The sequence below is a fragment of the Colobus angolensis genome, unplaced genomic scaffold (genome assembly GCF_000951035.1).
Source record: "Colobus angolensis palliatus isolate OR3802 unplaced genomic scaffold, Cang.pa_1.0 Scaffold31, whole genome shotgun sequence".
Taxonomy (NCBI): domain Eukaryota; kingdom Metazoa; phylum Chordata; class Mammalia; order Primates; family Cercopithecidae; genus Colobus; species Colobus angolensis.
The window spans coordinates 10,185,498-10,205,023 of record NW_012116377.1 but is presented as its reverse complement, the minus strand read 5'-3'; the positions used below and the strand labels follow the sequence as shown (position 1 = coordinate 10,205,023).

The window sequence follows — 19,526 nt, the reverse complement described above, 5'->3', positions numbered from 1 at the left end:
GCGGTGGCTCAAGCCTGTAATCCCAGCACTTTGGGAGGCCGAGACGGGCGGATCACGAGGTCAGGAGATCGAGACCATCCTGGCTCACACGGTGAAACCCCGTCTCTACTAAAAAATACAAAAAACTAGCCAGGCGAAGTGGCGGGCGCCTGTAGTCCCAGCTACTCGGGAGGCTGAGGCAGGAGAATGGCCTAAACCCGGGAGGCGGAGCTTGCAGTGAGCTGAGATCCGGCCACTGCATTCCAGCCTGGGCGACAGAGCGAGACTCCGTCTCAAAAAAAAAAAAAAAAAAAGCAAAAATTAGCCAGGCATGAGGCGGGCGCCTGCAATCCCAGCTACTTGGGAGAATCGCTTGAACCTGGGAGGTGGAAGTTGCAGTGAGCCGAGATTGCACCATTGCACTCCAGCCCAGACAACAGAATGAGACTCCGTCTCAAAAGAAAAAAAAAAAAAAAATTAAAAACAGTCCGATGATACAAGTCCAGTTTTGGTGTGGGTGTGAGGAAACAAGCACATTATTGGTGAGAGTACAAGTTAATATAGTATAGGAATTTGGGGAGAAAAAGTTTAAACCTGCATGCCCTTTGACAGAGAAATCCCACTCCAAAGAATCTGTTCTACCTAAACACACTAAGTAAAGATGCATATATGACGGTGTTGGTGACAGTGCTGTTTGTAATTGCATGAAAAGGACACCTAAGCATCTGCTAATAGAAAATGATTCAATAACTTGTGGTACATCCTCATTACCGTCTCCCATTGTTAAAAATAATGAAGTAAACCCACGTATTCTGATGGATAAAAAGGGGGGACGTTCCGTAAAATTTTGTTAAGTCATTAAAAACAAGTTATAGAACAATATGTAGAATATGATCTCATTTTTTGAAAAAGCTGTGTATAAAAAACTATTCACTAACTAAGAGAAAGACTGAAGAAAAGTTGAGAGGTCACTTTTCATCTACTATTCACCTAATGACTTTACTACCAATACTTAATTTCTGTCTAAATCACTATTTTCATTTGGGGTCGAAAATGATTATTTTCTAACTCTATCACTCCTTCTCTTGTATTTATTTCCCATTAGTCTTTTAAGTAGAGCTTTCCTTTCTCAGTTGGAACTACTTGCTTACTCCAAAATGAAATACAACTTAAATTAATACTAGAAAGGCAGGATATTTCATTTTTCCCCTTTAATTATAATTTAAATGTTTGTTTTGCAAATTGTTTTCTTAGGCTTATTGCCTATTTGCAATGGGAGTGTTCCTCATTTTCTTATTATATGTGGGCATTCTTTGTCATATATAGCATATATTTCTCTCAATTTTTGGTTGGAATATTAATTTCACTCATTTTTTTATGTACAGATGTTTTATACTTGTCAGTCTGGTCTATTATCTTTTTATTTGTGGTTTCTTCATTGCTTTCATGCTTAGAAACTCTTCTTTCTCCCAAAGCCAAATCCATCTTTATTTTCTTATAGCTATCTTATAACTGTTTTATGGTTAATTTTTTAACAATTATAGAATTGCTTATTTTAGAAATATCAACCCAGTCTTCTTATTCCTCTGCTGAAAATCCATTGGTGTCTTCCCATTGCGTGCAGGAGAAAGTCAAACTTGGCAATTTGGCATATCAGCTCTTTGGAGCCTGGCCTTTCTTTTGACTTCATTACCTATCTATACTTCTAGCAATAGCAGACCACTTGCAGTTCCCTAAATAGTGCTTGTGCTTTACCACTATGGATTCTCTTCTCCATGACTTGCCACAGTCTACCTGATAAGTGATTATTCTTCCTGTAATTCTCAAATATCACCTCTTTTTGTAAAAAGTGTTCCATGTTTCTCTATAGCTCCATCCCTTTGGAATCCTACCAGAGCCATTTGGTCAAGTTTTATTGGCATCTGTCTCGTTTGGCTGCTGTCTTAGTCTATTTGTGCAGCTATTGCAAAATATCTCAGACTGGGTAATTTATAACAACAGAAACTTAGTTCTCACAGTTCTGGAAACTGGGAAGTCGGAGATCAAGGCACCAGCAGGTTTGGTATCTGGGAAGGGCCTGACCTCTGCTTCCAAGATGGCACCATGTTGCTGCATCCTCCAGAGAGGACAAATGCTGTGTCTCACATGGTGGAAGAGTGGAGGAGCACAAACCCACTCCCTCAATCCCTTTTTTGAGGGCCTTCATGATTTGATTACCTCCTACAGGCCCCACCTCTTAATGCTATTACATTGGCAATTGAGTTTCAACATACGAATTTTGGAAGACACATTCAGACCATGGCAGTTGTCATTGTCTTTATACATGTTTCTCTCCCCATCCTGTGAGTGCCTTAAAGGAGGGACCATATCATATTTACCGTTGTCACTGCCCAGCACAGAGAGGATGCACAATGTTTGTTGAGTATGTGAAGCATTAATTAAAACACAACGTTGAATAATAAACCGTTTATACCATGGTGGAAATGTTATTTCAGAATTTCCAAGATACAGATAAGAAACTTTTCTTTCTTTTTTTTTTTTTTTGTTTTAGGAATATTGCTGTCAAAGATGGTGCCAACCTGAAAGAAAAATAACATAATATAAATGTTATTTATATTATATTTATAACCTATGTGTTATAAATTTTTTAAATCATATTTATAACCTATGTGTTAAGGACAGCGCTAGACATGCAGTGTTAGAGACAAGGAAACAATGCCACATTGGCAAAATTATTGATGCAAATGCAACGTTGAGAAATCCCTGCTTCCATCCCAGCCTCAGTCTCTCCAGCCCTTCCTGCTGCCAACTCTTTTCCCCTGGTTCTGTAGCACTCTGTCCCAAGACTCAGAGATAATTCTACCCAAATACACATCTGCACCTCCCTCCCCTAGCAACTCCACCTGGAGCCTGGCAGTATAAGGGGCTCCCTCAGACTGGCTGCACAAAGGTGACTTCATAGTCTTAAACGTTTATCTCACGTCACAGTTCAAAAGCCCAGGCCTTCCACAGTACTGGCTCACATAGCAACAGAGAAATCTCAAAGTGCAAAACAAACAAACAAACAAACAAAAAAACCACGGGATGGGGGGGTGCTAGAAATAATCGTGATTATATATTATGAAAAAATAATGGTATAAAACAGTGTTGTCCAATAAAAGTAGAATGTAAGCTACGTATGTGATTTTTTTCTGATAACCACCTTAAAAAAGTAAAAGGAAACAGATAACATTGACCATAATATATTTTAAACCACATATCAAGATATTAGCATTTCAACACGTACAATAAATATTTTTAAAGTTCTACATTGCTTCAATTTTAAAACTTAATTTTCACTAAAATAAAATTAAAATGATCAAAATTAATAAATTTAGTATTGATACAGTACTACTATCTAATTTACTGTCCATGTTCAAATATCATCAGTTGTCCAAATAATGTTCTTTATGGCCATTTCTTCCTCTAGTCCAGAATCTCATTCAGGATCCTACATGGCATTTTGTTGTTGTGTCTCTTTAGTCTCCTTTAATCTGGAAAATACCCTCAATCTTTCTTTATCTTTTTAACATTGACATTTTTGAAGGGTATGGGGCAATTTGTTATGAAAAATGTCTTTCAGTTTGGGTTACTTTAATGTTTCCATGTGATTATTTTCCGGTTTTGCATTTCTGGTGGGAATCCTATAGAAACAATGTATGTCTGTGGTAGACATGGAAATTCCCTGTCTGGGTCCTCCTTCAAGGGAGGACCTGTCACCCAGCTGCAGGAAGAGTCAGGAGGTAGCCTCCAGCTGATAGCTTTTCGTATGTGCTTCACCTTTGGAGAGCTACCTTGTTTGATATCATGTCCATCTTGGGGGAATCCACATCTGGTGACTTTATGAAGCAAGGATATAAAAGCCTGACCGTTCTGATCCGACATGGGACCAAAGGTATCAGACATTTATGATATATGGAGAAAAGAGTAGGTAGAGGAAAATGTAGAGATGGCTTTTTTTTTTTCTTTGAGACAGAGTCTCACTCTGTTGCCCACGCTGGAGTACAGTGGCACCATCTAGGCTCACTTTAGCCTCCACCTCCCGGGTTCAATCGATTCTCCAGCCTCAGCCTCCCAAGTAACTGGGATTACAGGTGCCCACCACTCCCAGCTAATTTTTTTGTATTTTTATAGAGACGGGGTTTCACCATGTTGGCCAGGCTGGTCTCGAACTCCTGAGCTCAGGTCATCCACCTGCCTCAGCCTCCCAAAGTGCTGGAATTACAGGTGTGAGCCACTGCACTGGCCCTAATATGTATCTTTAACTTATTATGTTCTACCTTCAAATACAGTTACACCACTTCATGTATGGTGCCAAAAACCTTGTAACAGTATATATTCATTCCCCTTTCCCTTACAATATCATTAACATATGTTTTACTTCTTAATTTGTTACAAACATTTTTATTTAACAACAATTTGTTACCACTTTTGCTTTAAGTGGTTAATTATATACATTTTCAAAAGAGGAAAATGTTTATATTAATTCATATATTCGTATTTTCTGGTGCTTTCTGTTCCTTTTGTGTGAATTTGAGTTTTTTCTTTTTTTCTTTCTTCTTCTTTTTCTTTTCTTTTTTTTTTTTTTTTTTTGAGACAGAGTCTCATTCTGTCGCCCAGGCTGGAGTGCAGTGGTGGAAGCTCCGCTTTCTGGGTTCACGCCATTCTCCTGACTCAGCCTCCCGAGTACCTGGGGCTACAGGTGCCTGCCACCATGCCTGGCTAATTTTCTGTATTTTTAGTAGAGACAGGGTTTCACCGTGTTAGCCAGGATGATCTCGATCTCCTGACCTCATGACCAGCCGGCCTCGGCCTCCCAAAGTGAATTTGGGTTTCTATCTGGACTCATTTTCATTCAATCTGAAGAACTTTCTTCAACATTTGTCATAATTCAGGTATGCTAGCAACAAATTCTCTCATCTTTTGTTTACCTGAAAATATCTTAATTTCACTTCTTTTCTTTTTTTTTTCTTCTCACACAGAGTTTGCTCTGTCACCCAGGCTGGCATGTAGTGGCACAATCCTGGCACACTTCAGACTCAACCTCCCAGGCTCAAGCAATCTTTCCACCTCAGCCTCCTGAGTAGCTGGTACTACAAGCATGTGCCATCATGCTTGGCTGATTTTTTTTTTTTTTTTAACTTTTTGTAGAGACGAAGTCCCGCTATGTTCCCTATGCTGGTCTTGAACTCCTGGACTCAAGCAATCCTCCCATCTTGGCCTCCCAAAGTTCTGAGATTATAGGCATGAGCCACCAAGCCTGGCCGCACTTTTGTTTTTTGAAGGAATTTTTCCTAGATATGGAATTCAAAGTTGACAGAGCTTTTACTTTTAGGACTTTAAACTTTTTATTTCATTATATTTTGGCTTTCTTTCTTTCTGATGTGAAGTGCGAAGTCAGTAGTATCTCTTATCTTTGTTCTATATATGCAAGGTGGCTTCAATGTCTCTCTGGTTGTTTCTAATATTTTCTTTTGATCATTGGTTTTCAGTAGTTTAAGTGTAACAGGCCTTGGTGTAGCTTTTTTTGGTATTTATCCTGTTTGCGGTTAGTTTCTTTCTTTCTTTGACAGCGTCTTGCTCTGTCACTCAGGCTGTAGTGCGGTGGTGTGATTTCGGCTCACTGCAACCTCCGCTTCTTGGGTTTAGGTGATTCTCCTGCCTCAGCCTCCTGAGTAGCTGGGATTACAGGCATGCGCCATCATGCCTGGCTAATTTTTGTGTATATACACTTTTTTTTAAAGACGAAATCTCGCCCTGTCACCCAGGCTGGAGTGCAATGGCGTGATCTCGGCTCACTGCAATCTTGCCTCCCAAGTTCAAGAGATTCTTCTCTCTCAGCCTCCCGAGTAGCTGGGATTACAGGCATGCACCACTATGCCCAGCTAATTTTTAACTTTTTGGTAGAGATGAAGTTTCACCATGTTGCCCAAGCTGGTCTTGAACTCCTGGCCTCAGGTGACCCACCCACCTTGGTCTTCCAAAGTGCTGGGAATACAGGTGTGAGCCACTGTACCTAGCCTAGTTTGTTTTCTTGAATCTATGGGTTTATATATTTTTTTAATCAAATTTTGGTCATTAATACTTCAAATATTTTGCATCACCTCTCCTTTCTTTCTGAGTCTCTGATTATACATGTTAGATAACTTTGTATTAACCCATAGGTCACCAAGGCTCTGTTCATTTTATTTTGAACTTTTTTTCTCTCTGCACTTTAATGTAGATAATTATTTTTCACTGTTACTTTGTTTACTGATCTTTTCTTCAGCAATGTATAATCTGCTGTTAAGCCCATGGAGCAAAATTACCATTCAGATATTGTAGTTTTCTGCTCTAGAAGTTTGATTTGGTTCTTTTTATGGTTTTCATTTCTCACATTATTTATGTTTCTTTAAGTTCTTGGCGATATTTATAATAGCTTCTTTAAAGTTCTTATCTTATCTGCCTGTAACCCCAGTGTGCTGATGCCCTCTAAAACTTAAAAAAAAAAAAAAAAAATTTAAAGAAGAAAAGTGAAGTTCTTATCTGCTTTAAAAACTAATTTCAGCCTGGCGCGGTGGCTCACGCCAGTAATCCCAGCACTTTGGGAGGCCGAGATGGGTAGATCACAAGGTCAGGAGATCGAGACCATCCTGGCTAACAGGTGAAACCCCGTCTCTATTAAAAATACAAAAAATTAGCCGGGCGTGTTGGCGGGTGCCTGTAGTGCCAGCTACTCTGGAGGCTGAGGCAGGAGAATGGCGTGAATCCAGGAGGCGGAGCTTGCAGTAAGCAGAGATTGTGCCCCACTGCACTCCAGCCTGGGTGACAGAGCGAAACTCCATCTCATAAAAACAAACCAAACCAACCAAACAAACAAAAACTAATTTCGTCATCCTGGTCATTCCTGGGTCTGTTTCTATTGATTGATTCTTCTCCCATTTAATGGCTCATGTTTTAATGCTTCTTCACATGTGTAGTAATTTTTTTATTGGATCCTAGGCATTGCATATATTACATAGTTAAGTACCTGAATTTTGTTATCTTTCTTGAAAGACTGTTAAGTTTTGTTCAAGAAAGCATTTAATTTACTTGCAGAACAGTTTTTTCAGCTTTGTTCGAGTGGTCTAGAATAGTCTTTACTATTGGGCTAATTTAGCTTTAAAGTGTGGCCTTTTTAGGGTCTCTTTACCAAATGCTGTAGGTTTTTAATAAGATTTCCCATTCTAATCAGAGCCTGAATGTTTTCAAACTCTATACAAGTTCTTGTAGCTGCTGTTCAGCTTAAATTTCCCCAGTAATTTTATTTACCAGTCTCATATGGTCTACCCTTAAAGTTATACCAAAGATTCACAGGAATCCTTATGTATATTTCTGGAGCTCTTTCTCTGGCACTCTGCCCCACAAATACCATTTGTCTCAATTTCTATTAATTCCAATATCTGTGTCCTCAACAAACCCTGCTTGGCTTTCTTCTATCCTGTGCTTAGGTAAATACCTCCAGAAAGAAATCTGTGGATATTCTGGGGGCTCATCTGTTTTGTTTTCCTTTCTTCTAAGATCACAATTTTACTCTGCCAATTGTCCAATGCCTGAAAACACTTGTTTCATAGATTTGGTCCAGTTTTCTATTACTGTAGTGGGAGGTCTAGTCTAGTATCACTTATTTATTCATGGCTGGATTGCCCCTAACCTTTGGAAAAAACATAAACTTTCTATTCAATAGTAAAATACATACTGAAAAATTGTATAAGTATAGTGTACAGCTTGATGAATTTTCTTTTTTTTTTGAGACAGGGTCTCACTTCGTTGCCCAGGTGGAGTGCAGTGACACAAACATGGCTCACTGCAATTTCGACCTCCAGGACTCAAGCAATCCACCTACCTCAGCCCCCCAAATAGCTGGGACTACAGGTGTGCACCACCACGCTTGGCTAATTTTTGTATTTTTTTTTTTTCAGAGAGGGTTTGGCCATGTTGCCCAGGCTGGTCTTGAACTCCTGAGCTCAAGCAATCTGCCTGCCTCAGCCTCCTCAGCCTCCCAAAGTGCTGTGCTGGGATTACAGGTGTGAGCCACCATATCTAGTCCAGTGAATTTTCATTAATTGAAAACACCATGTAATCAATACCTGGATCAATAAGAACATTACTAGAACTCCAGTAATCCCTTATTGCTCCTTTCTAATTATTAACACTAATAATTGTAACTAATTGGTTACCTAAGGGTAACCAATATTTTACTTCTATTACCTTATATGATTTCTTATTTTGAACATTATGTAACTGGAGTAATATAGTAATCATTTTTTGTGTCTGACTTATTTCACTCAATTTTTGTGATTGTAAAATTCATGCATGCTTTGCATATAGTTGTAGATTATTGTTCTTCCTGTATAGTATTCTATTATGTGAATGTTCTTTTTTTTTTTTTTTGAGACGGAGTCTCGCTCTGTTGCCTAGGCTGGAGTTCAGTGGCGTGATCTTGGCTCACTGCAACCTCTGCCTCCCAGTTTAAGCAGTTCTCCTACCTCAGCCTCCCAAGTAGCTGGGATTACAGATGCCCACCACCACGCCTGGCTAATTGTTTTGTATTTTAGTTGAGACAGGGTTTCACCATGTTGACTAGGCTGGTCTTGAACTCCCGACCTCAAGTGATCCGCCCCCCTCGACCTCCCACAGTGCTGGGATTACAGGCGTGAGCCATCGTGCCGGGTGAGAATATTCTAAAATTTATTCATTTCATGAACATTTTTATACATATGTTTTCCAGTGAATATATGAGTACATTTATGTTGAGTATATATCTAGGACCAAATCTATGTTAGTTCAGGCCTTTCTTCTGAACTTTAGACCTACATGTCCAAATCTACTTGACATCTCCATTTATAGACATTTCAAATTTAACATATTCCAAGCCATTTGCTCCTCCTCCTGTGTTCCATGAATCAGTAAATGGCTTCTTAATCCATCTAGTTACTTAAGGAGTCATCCTTAATATTCCTCTTTCTTGACCCTTCCCAGCAAACCAATCTGTTATTAAGTCCCTTGGATACCATCTCTAATTTATACATATCTTGAAATTATCTACCTCTTTCTGTCTCTAACTCCCATTATACTAGTTCAAGCCATCATTTCTGGCTTTGCCTGATGCAACTACCTCCAAATGGCCTTCCAGCAGCCTTTCTTGCCCTCTTCCAAACTATTCTCCACAAACAGCCTGAGTGATTCTTAAATATGCAAATAGGATCCTACTTAATAGTCTTTATTAGTTGCCCATTGACCTTGGGCTGAGATGAGACAAGGGCCAGACCATGCTGGCTCTTATTGGCCACATTACAGATTTCAGGCTGTATTTTGGAAGTTTCTCCTTGCTCCCTACACTCCATCCACACTGACTTCCTTTTAGTTCCTAGAGCACACGAAGTTCTTTCATGCCCCAACAACGTCACGCATAATATTTCCTTGGCGGGGAACATTCTCTAAGGTTCTTTAATATGCCTGCAGCTTAAAAGGCACTTATTCAGAGGTCTCTTTCCTGACAGTCCAAAATTAATTCATCATTGCACCCACTAATTTTCCCTCCCCGTACTGATCACAATTTATAATTCTGTAACTATTTATGCTTTAATGTCTTTTGCTCCAATTACGTCTTAAATTCCATCAAGTGTTATGTCCACTCCTGTAACCCCGTGTTTAACACGGTGCTTGGCACATGGTAAACAGTCAGTAAATGCTTGTTTAATAACGCATGACCAATGCGAAGGCTGGAAGGGGTCGCGGGGTCGGCATCTGGCACTTCTCTGCCATAGTGTGTTTCCTTCTTGTGTGTGGGTATAGACGGGGCCAGGTCCTCTCCTTGCTCACCCACAGGGGGCTTTTCTCCCTGTCCCCTTTATAAGTGCCGGCTGTAGGGCCGTGTGTGAAAGACAAAATGCCTGCAGATACAGGGCGGCGAGCGGAGGGGACTGGCCCTATTTCTAAAGTCAACGTAGTTCTGTCATCAGAGGACTCTGTACTTTCCTGGAGCAGGTGCGAGAGACGCTGCCAATCTCTCCTGGAGCGGGTGGGACTAAGGCGGGTCCTGGGATCGCGAGGGTTGTTGTGTCCTTCCTGCAGAACCCGATTGGCCTGGGCGAGCCGAGGGAACGGGGGCGTGGTTTGATTCCGCGGGCGCGAGCCACGTTGGACGCGCCGCAGCCCCGCCGAAAGGCCCCTCCCAGGCCCCACAATGCACTGCGGGGTGCGTCACTCGGAGCGGCGGGTCCCGTGTCGACAGGTACTGTCTGGCCCCTCCCAGTACTCTTCTTCCCTTCTTAGGGGTCATTCGAACCCCTGCCGGCCTCTCGCCTCCCTCTCACTGCCTCCCGCCACAGTCTCGGCCTTCGCTCTCGGGACTGAAGACCTACCCGACGGGCAGGAGCCAAGTCCGTTCCTTTGGGGTGGGAGCCGGGGCCGCGGAGCTCTGGAGGGACGGGCAAGCGGGGACCCCCTCCCCTTCGACTTGAGGGTTCTCTGGGGCCATGCGGGCGGCCGTTGCGCCTCGTCTGAGCCGTCTCGGGTATTGGGCAGCCAGGGAAGGAGTGTCTAAAGGGGAGGGACAGTCGCACTTGGCTGTCAGCAGGTTGGTGGGGATTCCCTGGCGCCCAGTTGTCAGAAACACGGTGATCTATCTACCTGTGTAGTTGGCCCGCGGGAGCTTGAAGTGGTATTTCCTGTTTCTGTTAGGCGGAATGGGACTTGAACCAGTGTCTTACTTTACGTCTTGTGGGGATGGAGTGAGCACTGAACCCAGATATTTGCCCGTGTTGGCTCACGGAAACCTCTTGAGACCCTGCCTCAAGAGTCACTTTGGGAACGATGTGGCAGAAGGGAGACCTGAGCAATTGGCTCAACAAGTGGAGGAGGCTTCCGAAAGAAAAGGACAAGCCCCAGCTGTCTTGAATCTCTCTGCCAGTGAAGACAGCTTAAGATAATTTTTCTCCTGATGCTTAGTTTCCTGGGTCATCCACCTGGGGCAGGGGGCGAGCTTGAGAACCAGTCCCTCCTCTGCCTATTCAGCCAAGGCAAAGCCTAGCCCAGAGCAAAAGTGTCGGCCACCAGACTGGAGATGTTAGGAACTTCAGTCAGGGGAACAGCCACTTTTCAAACTCTGAATCACTCCATGTTATTGATATTTGCTTACATGCTAAGATCGTAAGGAATCAGGCAGTGCCTTAAACGGTACCTACAATTTCTGGTATATTAAGGTTCCTTCAGTATTTGATTCTGACACCTGTGACCGTATCCTAAAGTAATGGGACATTCGGGTATTTCCTATGTTGAAAACCATCACATCTGTTTAGTGCTTTTTTGTGTATGTGTGCGTGCAACTGGTTAAAATCGAAGTATATCTTATGTTGGTCTATGAAAGAGGCCCAAGTATCACAGGGGTGCCTGTGACCTTCCTTGAGTGTCTCACAGAGTTGTTAGAGTTGGGTCTGAGTTTAAATCCCTACTTTGTCACCTACTAGTTTAGGGATTAAAAAAATTCCTTAAGCTTTCTGGGTTTGAATTTCCTCAAAGGTAAAATGGAACTAATAATACCTACTTCACAGGTTTTTGGAAGGCTTAAAAGAGGTAATGTGTATAAAGTGCGTGGTCCATGGGGAGTAATCAATAAATAATATAGCAAATATTTAATATAGTGCTTTTAGTATGTTACAAGGCAGTGTTTCAGGCGCTTTACATGATCCTATGAGATAGATACTATTGTCATCGTTAAAATAAGCCTATGAGATAGATAGTGTTAGTAGCCATAATGTATAGATGTGGAAATTGAGATGTAGAAAGGCAAAGCTTGCCCAAATTTGCATGTCTGCTACATGGTGGAGCCAGGATTAGAACCCAGGCAGCAAGTGGATAGCTAGTTTCTATATCCCTGGTTTCTTACCTCTTGTTGGTTTTGGGAGACTGATGAAGCATAGTGGTGTGGAGATACTAGAAACTTAGACTGAAGTACCAGTTCTGCTATATACTAGCAGTGTGACATTGAGAAAGTGAGCCTCAGTTTCCTCATCTGTAAATTGTCAGTTCTACCTACCCAACTGTGAACTATGCGGCATTATACAAGTGTTGGAATTGACACATTTGAGCATGTATTGGGGGCCCTGTCCTAGATGTGGGTAAAATCTGTTGTGAAGCCTGAGGTCTTATACATACTATGCAGTGTAAGCACCCATAATAGGAGTGTCACACACTGCTAGTGAGGTAGAGGGCATAGGCAAAATGACAGAAATTCCATCCTCTTTATCACCCAATCTATCCCCCACCCTCCCTGTGTTTCACAAGTAGTATAGCTTTCTGTCCAAATTAACTACCACCCTTTCCCATTCCCACAGATCTCAGCTAGCACTTTTAATAAAATAATATGTACCATATTGGTACTGTCACATATGCAAGATAATTTGATAAGCAAATGAACATTAAAGTTCTCCCAAAATTTTCACACACATACATATTTGAATGAAACAAGTTCTTTTAATTTAAATTAGGAGAAAAACTTAATATCTCAAAACTGATTTCACAGATAGTACTAAAAAATAAAGGACAAGAAAAGTAAGTAAATTCAAAGACCAATATTAGGTAAATAGTACAGATGGATGAAGATAATTCTGAAAGTGGTACTTGGATGACTGAAGACTGGGCAATTATGAACTAAAATAAATATGAGTGCTTTTGCCCCCAGTATAAAATGTTTTTATCTTAAAAGTGGCATTTGTGAAAGCATTTGGTTAGAACGTATACACAAAATCCACTTATATGTTGGGCTTTATTTATTACCTTTTGAGAGATACCTTCCTGAGACATTGAGCCCATAGTCATTACCCCCACAAGGTTCTGAAGAAGAGGGGTGTCTTGTTATCTTGGGTCTGAGAACTTGCTAACCATTACCATAGTAGTTTGGCATTGTGGGAATTTGTTTTCCTCAGCCTTTACATAAAAGTTTACCCAGATTTGCCTAGATTCTAACTTGTGCTTTTTCCTCCAACAGTTGCTGATGGGGAGAGGAAAAAATAGCCACTATTCCGGTTCCCTATGAGTTAACTGCTGCTGTCCAAAGGCAGGTGTAATATTTTCTGTGTATTAAAGGTGAGGAGAAATGGCCCAGTGCCCTAAACATTTATCTATGACCCTGATAAGCTAAAAACTCCTAAATCTTCCCATGCAATTGTAACCTCTTGCTTTCCACAGTTCCACTGATTCTTCCTTGGGATTTTCCCAACCACAACCCTCCTTAGACCGTAAAGATACTTTAACCTAGTTTAGGCCTGACATGGACGGATTTCCTTTTCTGCTAGTGCAGTCTAGATAAGATTAGTTTAAAAAACAACAAACTATATTATGAATCCATGGTAAAAAGAAAAAAAGTAGGGGTATGTTTATTGAATTGATGGAGAGACAGCTTAGCCTAAGGTGATTGGAGTCTGTCTACAAATTAGTTAAGCCTGACGTTGATCATTGGACATTCATCCCAGTTTGTCAGGCTTAAATTCAAGTGGTTTGGATGCTGAATCAAATTACTCTGGTAGGAGGAGGTTTAATTTTTTCCCTAAGAAAAGTCTTACCTATAGGTACATAGAAACAATTCTCTGACAACCTTGTAATAATTTTGACAGGGAATGTAACTGCTGTGGTCTGCTTTTGGTTAAAGGCTAAAGTATGTATTAGGAAAATTTGAGGCTGGGCGTGGTGGCTCACACCTGTAACCCCAGCACTTTGGGAGGCTGAGGCGGGCAGATCACTTGAGATCAGAAGTTTGAGACCAGCTTGGCCAACATGATTAAATCCCATCTCTACTAAAAATACAAAAATTAGCCAGGCTTGGTGGGGGGCACCTGTAATCCCAGCTGCTTGGGAGGATGAGGCAGGGGAATTGCTTGAACCCAGGAGGCAGAGGTTGCAGTGAGCCATTGTACTCCAGCCTGGATGACAGAGTGAGACCCTGTCTCAAAAAAAAAAAAAAAAAATTTGAAATATAAGTTTGTCCAACTTTAGTTTTCCAGTTACTGAAGTGGTGGGCAACACACCTGTGTTGTTTGCTCTTTTCATCTGAATTTCTCTACTTTGGGGGTGTTTCTTGATGGTAGGACTCTTCATTCCTACTATCTGGCAAAATTCATGGCACACAGTAGATATTCAGTAAATGTGTGTTCAACGAATGGAACTCGAAAATTGTATTCTTTTTACAGTGCGTGTTTTAGAAAATATGGATCATATATGTATTGATCTGTCCTCCAAGTCGTTAAAGAATAACTTTGAAGACTACATGAAATTTGGCAACCTATTAATAAAGACTATTCCTAATATTTCTATTAGGATCCTAGAGAGGCCAGACATAAAGTAATGCAGTCTACTTTTATTTTACTTTTTGAGACAGGATCTCGCTCATCACCCAGGTTGGAGTGCAGTGGCGCAATCATAGCTCACTGTTGCCTCGAACTCCTGGTCTCAAGCGACCTACCTGCTTCAGCCTCCCCAAAGCAAGGACTATAGGCATGTGCCACCGTGCCCGGCTGATTTTTAAAATTTTTTTGTGGAGACAGAGACTCACCATGTTGTCCAGGTTGGTCTTGAACTCCTGGCCTCAAGCAGTGTTGGGATTATAGGTATAAGCCATGGCACCCAACCCAATCTACATTTAAATACTAAAATATGGGTATTTAGAACTTTAAGTTACAACTCGCCCTCAAATTAATTGCCAGAATGGTTATTGTGTTGCAGTGTCCTTCTGGAAAGACTATAGTTTTATAGTTAAATAATAAATGCTTAAGAGTACAAAGTAAGACATTTTTTTACTTTCTTACACTTAGGCTAAATGTTACAATTTTGATTTAATAATTAAATAAAACATGGTAAAAAAATTTAAAGAGGAGTTTATAGTATAGATACCTTTTCAGAGATCCCAGCTTTTTCATGCTACTGCTTTTAGAAGAGGAAAAAACTGGATGAATGGAAAAAAACACCGATTGGGATATGTCACACTGCGACTTTAGTTTGGAGATTCCACTGTAGTAAAAAGACTAATTTGCTTCTGGATATTTTTCTTTTTAAATGAATGGAGGGGCTGGGCGTGGTGGCTCACACCTGTAATCCCAGCACTTTGAGAGGCTGAGGTGGACAGATCACTTCAGGCCAGGAGTTTGACACCAGCCTGGCCAACATGGCGAAACTCTGTCTCTACTAAAAATACAAAAATTAGCTGGGCATTGTGGCATGTGCCTGTAATCCTAGCTACTCGGGAGGCTGAGGCACGAGAATTGCTCAAATCTGGGAGGTGGAGGTTGCAGTGAGCTGAGATCGCACCACTGCACCCGGCCTGGGTGACACAGAGAGACCCTGTCTCTAAATAAAGGAGAAAAATATTAAAGAGTAATGACACAGTAACACCTAGAAATTTCTCCTTTTTCCTCATGAAAAGAGGAAAAAGGGATAGTGAACTTAATGCATTAGCTTTATTAGTTGGGTTAATTTTTATTGTCAGATCGGTGATCACCATGAATGGGAAGTCGGATTTTGACTTCACACAGCAGTGAAAATTATCAACTCCTGATTTACAAGCTTTGTAACAATTGGTTTTCTATGGGTTTTTTTTTTTTAAATATATATTACTAAGTCATTTTTTCCTTTTTGGAATGAGATAATAATGACCTAGATGAAGTGGTCAGGTAAGGATTAATTTAGTCTCTAAGATACAATATTTTTGGGAAAATGCCTATGAGATTTTAATCAAATTTTTGAATTTTCAACAGTTGCCTCACCACTAGTGAGGAAGCCCTTAGTGACATTGTGCCTGACAGAGAAGAGTTATCACTTAATCTTAGTGAACGTGTTTTAATTTAATGTTTTAAAAAGTATGGGCCTGAGACAATAAGCAGATTGTCAAGCCCTATCTCACAGTCAGTGGTTCAGAATTTTGAGGGCAGAGCCCAGAAATCTGCATTTTTAACTAAACTTTCAACTTCTTATGCAAGCTAAAGTTTGAGAGCCACTGCATATTTTATGAAAGGTTGAGTGACTGTTGACCTGAGATCCTTCAGACTCAGGCCTGTGAAGTCCTTTCATCTGTTTTTGTAAAGCAAGAAGAGAATCCAATAAAATAGGCCATTAAGATTGAGAACAACATTAAAACCAATATCCTTTAGCTTTAGGATTTACTTTAAATAATTTTTTTTCTGATTATAAAAGTAGCATATGTCTACTGTGAATATTGAGAACATTTAGGAAATTATAAAATAATAATTACCCATAATACCGTTTCGTAGAGGTGAGCATATTCTTAATTTGGCATCTTTTTCTGCATCCATTTTTCAATCCCTTTTTCCTTCTCTTTATCTTTGTCTCTTTATCCTTATGTTTGTGTAAAACAACATTTGCAATTGTTATCCTGATTTTTTCTCTTTAACATATAAGGATTTTGCCACATTATTAAACTTTTTCCACAAACATAACTTTTAGTTGCTGCATTACATTCTGTTATATGAATATACTATAATTTACTTAACCATCACCATGTTATAGGATATTTAGATTGCTTTCAGTTATTTGAGTGGAAGAATGTCTTTCTGTTTAAAGTTTTGTCTGGATTTCTGATTTTTTTTCTTAAGACAGGTATATATTTAAATTTATTGAGGTCAAAAGATATGCCTTTAAACTCCTGTTGAAATTGCCAAATCATTTTGAGAACTGTTTGTACCAGTTTTTACTTCCATCTGTACTTATGAGAATGCCAGACAGAAGTATTATTTTTTAAAAAGCTAATGTGGCTGGGTGTGGTGGCTCATGCCTGTAATCCCGGCACTGTGGTGGGCGCCGGTGGTCCCAGATACATCCTATCCTGTGGCATGGGATCCCAGGCTGAGGAAGGAGAATTGCTTGAACCCTGGATGGGGGATATTGTAGTCAGCCAAGATGGCGCCATTGCACTCCAGCCTGGGTGACAGAGCAAGATGCTGTCTGGAAAAAAAAAAAAAAAAAAGCTAATATGTTAAGTGAAGTGTAATATGTTATTTTAATTAGTTTTGTTTTCTTTTTTTCCTGAGACAGAGTCTCACTCTGTTGCCCAGGCTGGAGCTCAGTGACACGACCTCAGCTCACTGCAACTTCTGTCTCCCAGGTTCAAGCAATTCTCCTGCCTCAGCCTCCTAAGTAGCTGGGATTATAGGTGTGCACCACCATGCCCGGCTAATTTTTGTATTTTTAGTAGAGAAGGAGTTTCATCTTGTTGGCCAGGTTGGTCTCAAACTCCTGATCTTGTGATCTGCCCGCCTTAGCCACCCAAAGTGCTGGGATTACAGGTGTGAGCCACTGTGCCTGGCCATTTTAATTAGTATTCTTATATTATTAATAAGTTGAACATTTTTACATATGCTTATCAAGTTTGGCTTTAATTTTTATCTATCCCAAATTGTTCATTTTGTTTTAGGTCTTCTCTGTTGGTTGAAATGTCTATGATTTTATCTGCCTCAGTCATTCGTGTCAGAGATGGACTGCCACTTTCTGCTTCTACTGATTATGAACAAAGCACAGGAATGCAGGAGTGCAGAAAGTATTTCAAAATGCTCTCGAGGAAACTTGCTCAACTTCCTGATAGATGTACACTGAAAACTGGACATTATAACATTAAGTAAGACTTCAGTTTGCTTCATTTGACTTGCTTGCCCAGTAGTTGTCATTTTAATGAAGTTTAAGTGGTTGCAATAGAAAGGAGTGATTAGGAAAACCTGTTCAAGTCAAGAATCATATTCTGAACTTACACTGAATAGTCATCATGTCAGCAGCAGCCTTTTTGTAGTTTCTTTGTGTTTATATCTGGCTCTAGGAAATTTTATAATTGCACAGATCATAGCTGTTCCTCTTATAAGTTCATCACTAAGTATTTATTTGCATTCTTACTTACCTAGGGATGTAGTAGGCAAACTATAATTGGAAATAAAATTTTTTACCTAATATCTGCCCTCAAAGAACTGAAGCAGCTTATATCTAGTGGGAGGGGGTAGCACTTATCACTGTATCATATATAAATCAAGTAAAACTGGGCAAATGAGTTAGAGAGTGACTATTTATGGTGGTCAAGGGACTCTCTGAGAGTGTGACATTTGAGCAGAGACCTAAAAGATGAGAGAGGAGGTAGTTATATGAAGGATGCTGTGTATGAAGAGCAAGGCAAAGGTTGCAGCCAGTGGAGAAGCCCGTTTTTACATACCAAGAGACAGAAAGGAAACCAGTGATCCTGAAGCATTATGGACAATTAATAGAGTTGCAGAAAGTGAGGCCAGAAAGGTAGGAATGGGGCAGGTTATGTAGTGAGTTTGGAGTCTATTAGTCTGTTTAGTTTAGTGCAGTAGGAAGATACTGGGTAGTTTTAAGCTGGAGAGTTACATGATTTCATTTGGCTTAGAGTAGGTCATTCTGGCTGCACTGTAAAGAATAAAGGAGAAAGTGGAAGCAGAGAGGTCAGATGGAAGACTCTTAGAGAAGTTCAGGTGGAGGTGCTGATTGTAACGAGCTAGGGTTGTAATGAATAGAAATAGATTGGGGCTATATTTTGGGATTGATACCAGCAAATCTTCCTACTGGATTGAAATGGGATGTGAGGGAAAAAGAAGAATAATCACCTGTAGTTTTTTGGCCTGAGGAACTGGATGAATAATGAAGCTGAAATGAGCAAGAAAGGAGAGGATAAGTGTGTCTCATTGGTAAAAAGTAAGAGTTTTGTTTGGACATGTTAAATCTGAGATGCCCATTAGACATCCAGGGGGCACTGCTAGGTAAGCAACTGGAGATATGAGTCTGAAACTTAGTGAAGAGGACAAGTATAGACATTTAGATTTGGAAGTCAGCCTACAGTTTGTGATTAAAACCATGAGAATGGATGAGACCACCTTGGAAAGCTTAGACGTGAAACAATTACGGAACGATTAACGTCTGAGCAGTTTGATATTGATGATGCATACAGAAGGAAATAAGGTAAAAACACAGTCCATATAGGATATAGTAAACAGAGGACTTCATTGTTGAGATGAGACATGAGCCATGTCCTGAAGAATTAGTAAGAGTTGGCTAAGGTAGGGAGGAGGACATTCCAAGTGTATGGAGGAGAGGCAGAATAAGCAAAGAACATGACTTAGCATGGTAGGTGTATTAACATGCTTATCCTGGGTCAGTGGATGGTGATTTAGGGATAGTTGTGAGACACGTGTGATAATCACTATGGGGCCAGATCTTGGATTGCCCTGAAAGTTCAGATTGAAGGGTGTCACTTTGATGTAATATGTTATAGGAAGCTCTGCTGCAGATTCAAGGGAAGTGACTTGATAAAAAACAATCCTGAGACAGTGGAACTTAGGGTGAGATGGACAGTCCAAGTGGAGAGAGATAAGACGGAGAGGCCAACTTATTATTAGGGCCTGAAGTAAGAAAATAAATGTGCAAATGAAAATTAGAATGCCAAAAGAACTAGAATGATAATGAAGAGAAATAGTTTGATTGGG

General features: G+C 40.4%; 1 protein-coding gene across 2 annotated transcripts in view; it reads left to right on the top strand.

The window, feature by feature from the left end:
* Positions 1 to 10,220: 10,220 nt before the first annotated feature.
* SEC22A (SEC22 vesicle trafficking protein homolog A (S. cerevisiae)) overlaps positions 10,221 to 19,526 on the top strand; it is a 69,274-nt gene continuing 59,968 nt past the window's right edge. The window contains exons 1-3 of one of the 2 annotated variants that reach the window (XM_011950795.1): positions 10,246 to 10,273; positions 13,028 to 13,125; positions 17,459 to 17,659. In XM_011950795.1, the coding sequence (XP_011806185.1) occupies positions 17,478 to 17,659 (182 nt within the window). In that variant the 5' untranslated portion in view covers positions 10,246 to 10,273; positions 13,028 to 13,125; positions 17,459 to 17,477. Of the gene's footprint in view, positions 10,274 to 13,027; positions 13,126 to 17,458; positions 17,660 to 19,526 lie in introns of both variants that reach the window. The other variant, XM_011950794.1, reaches the window with a different exon arrangement.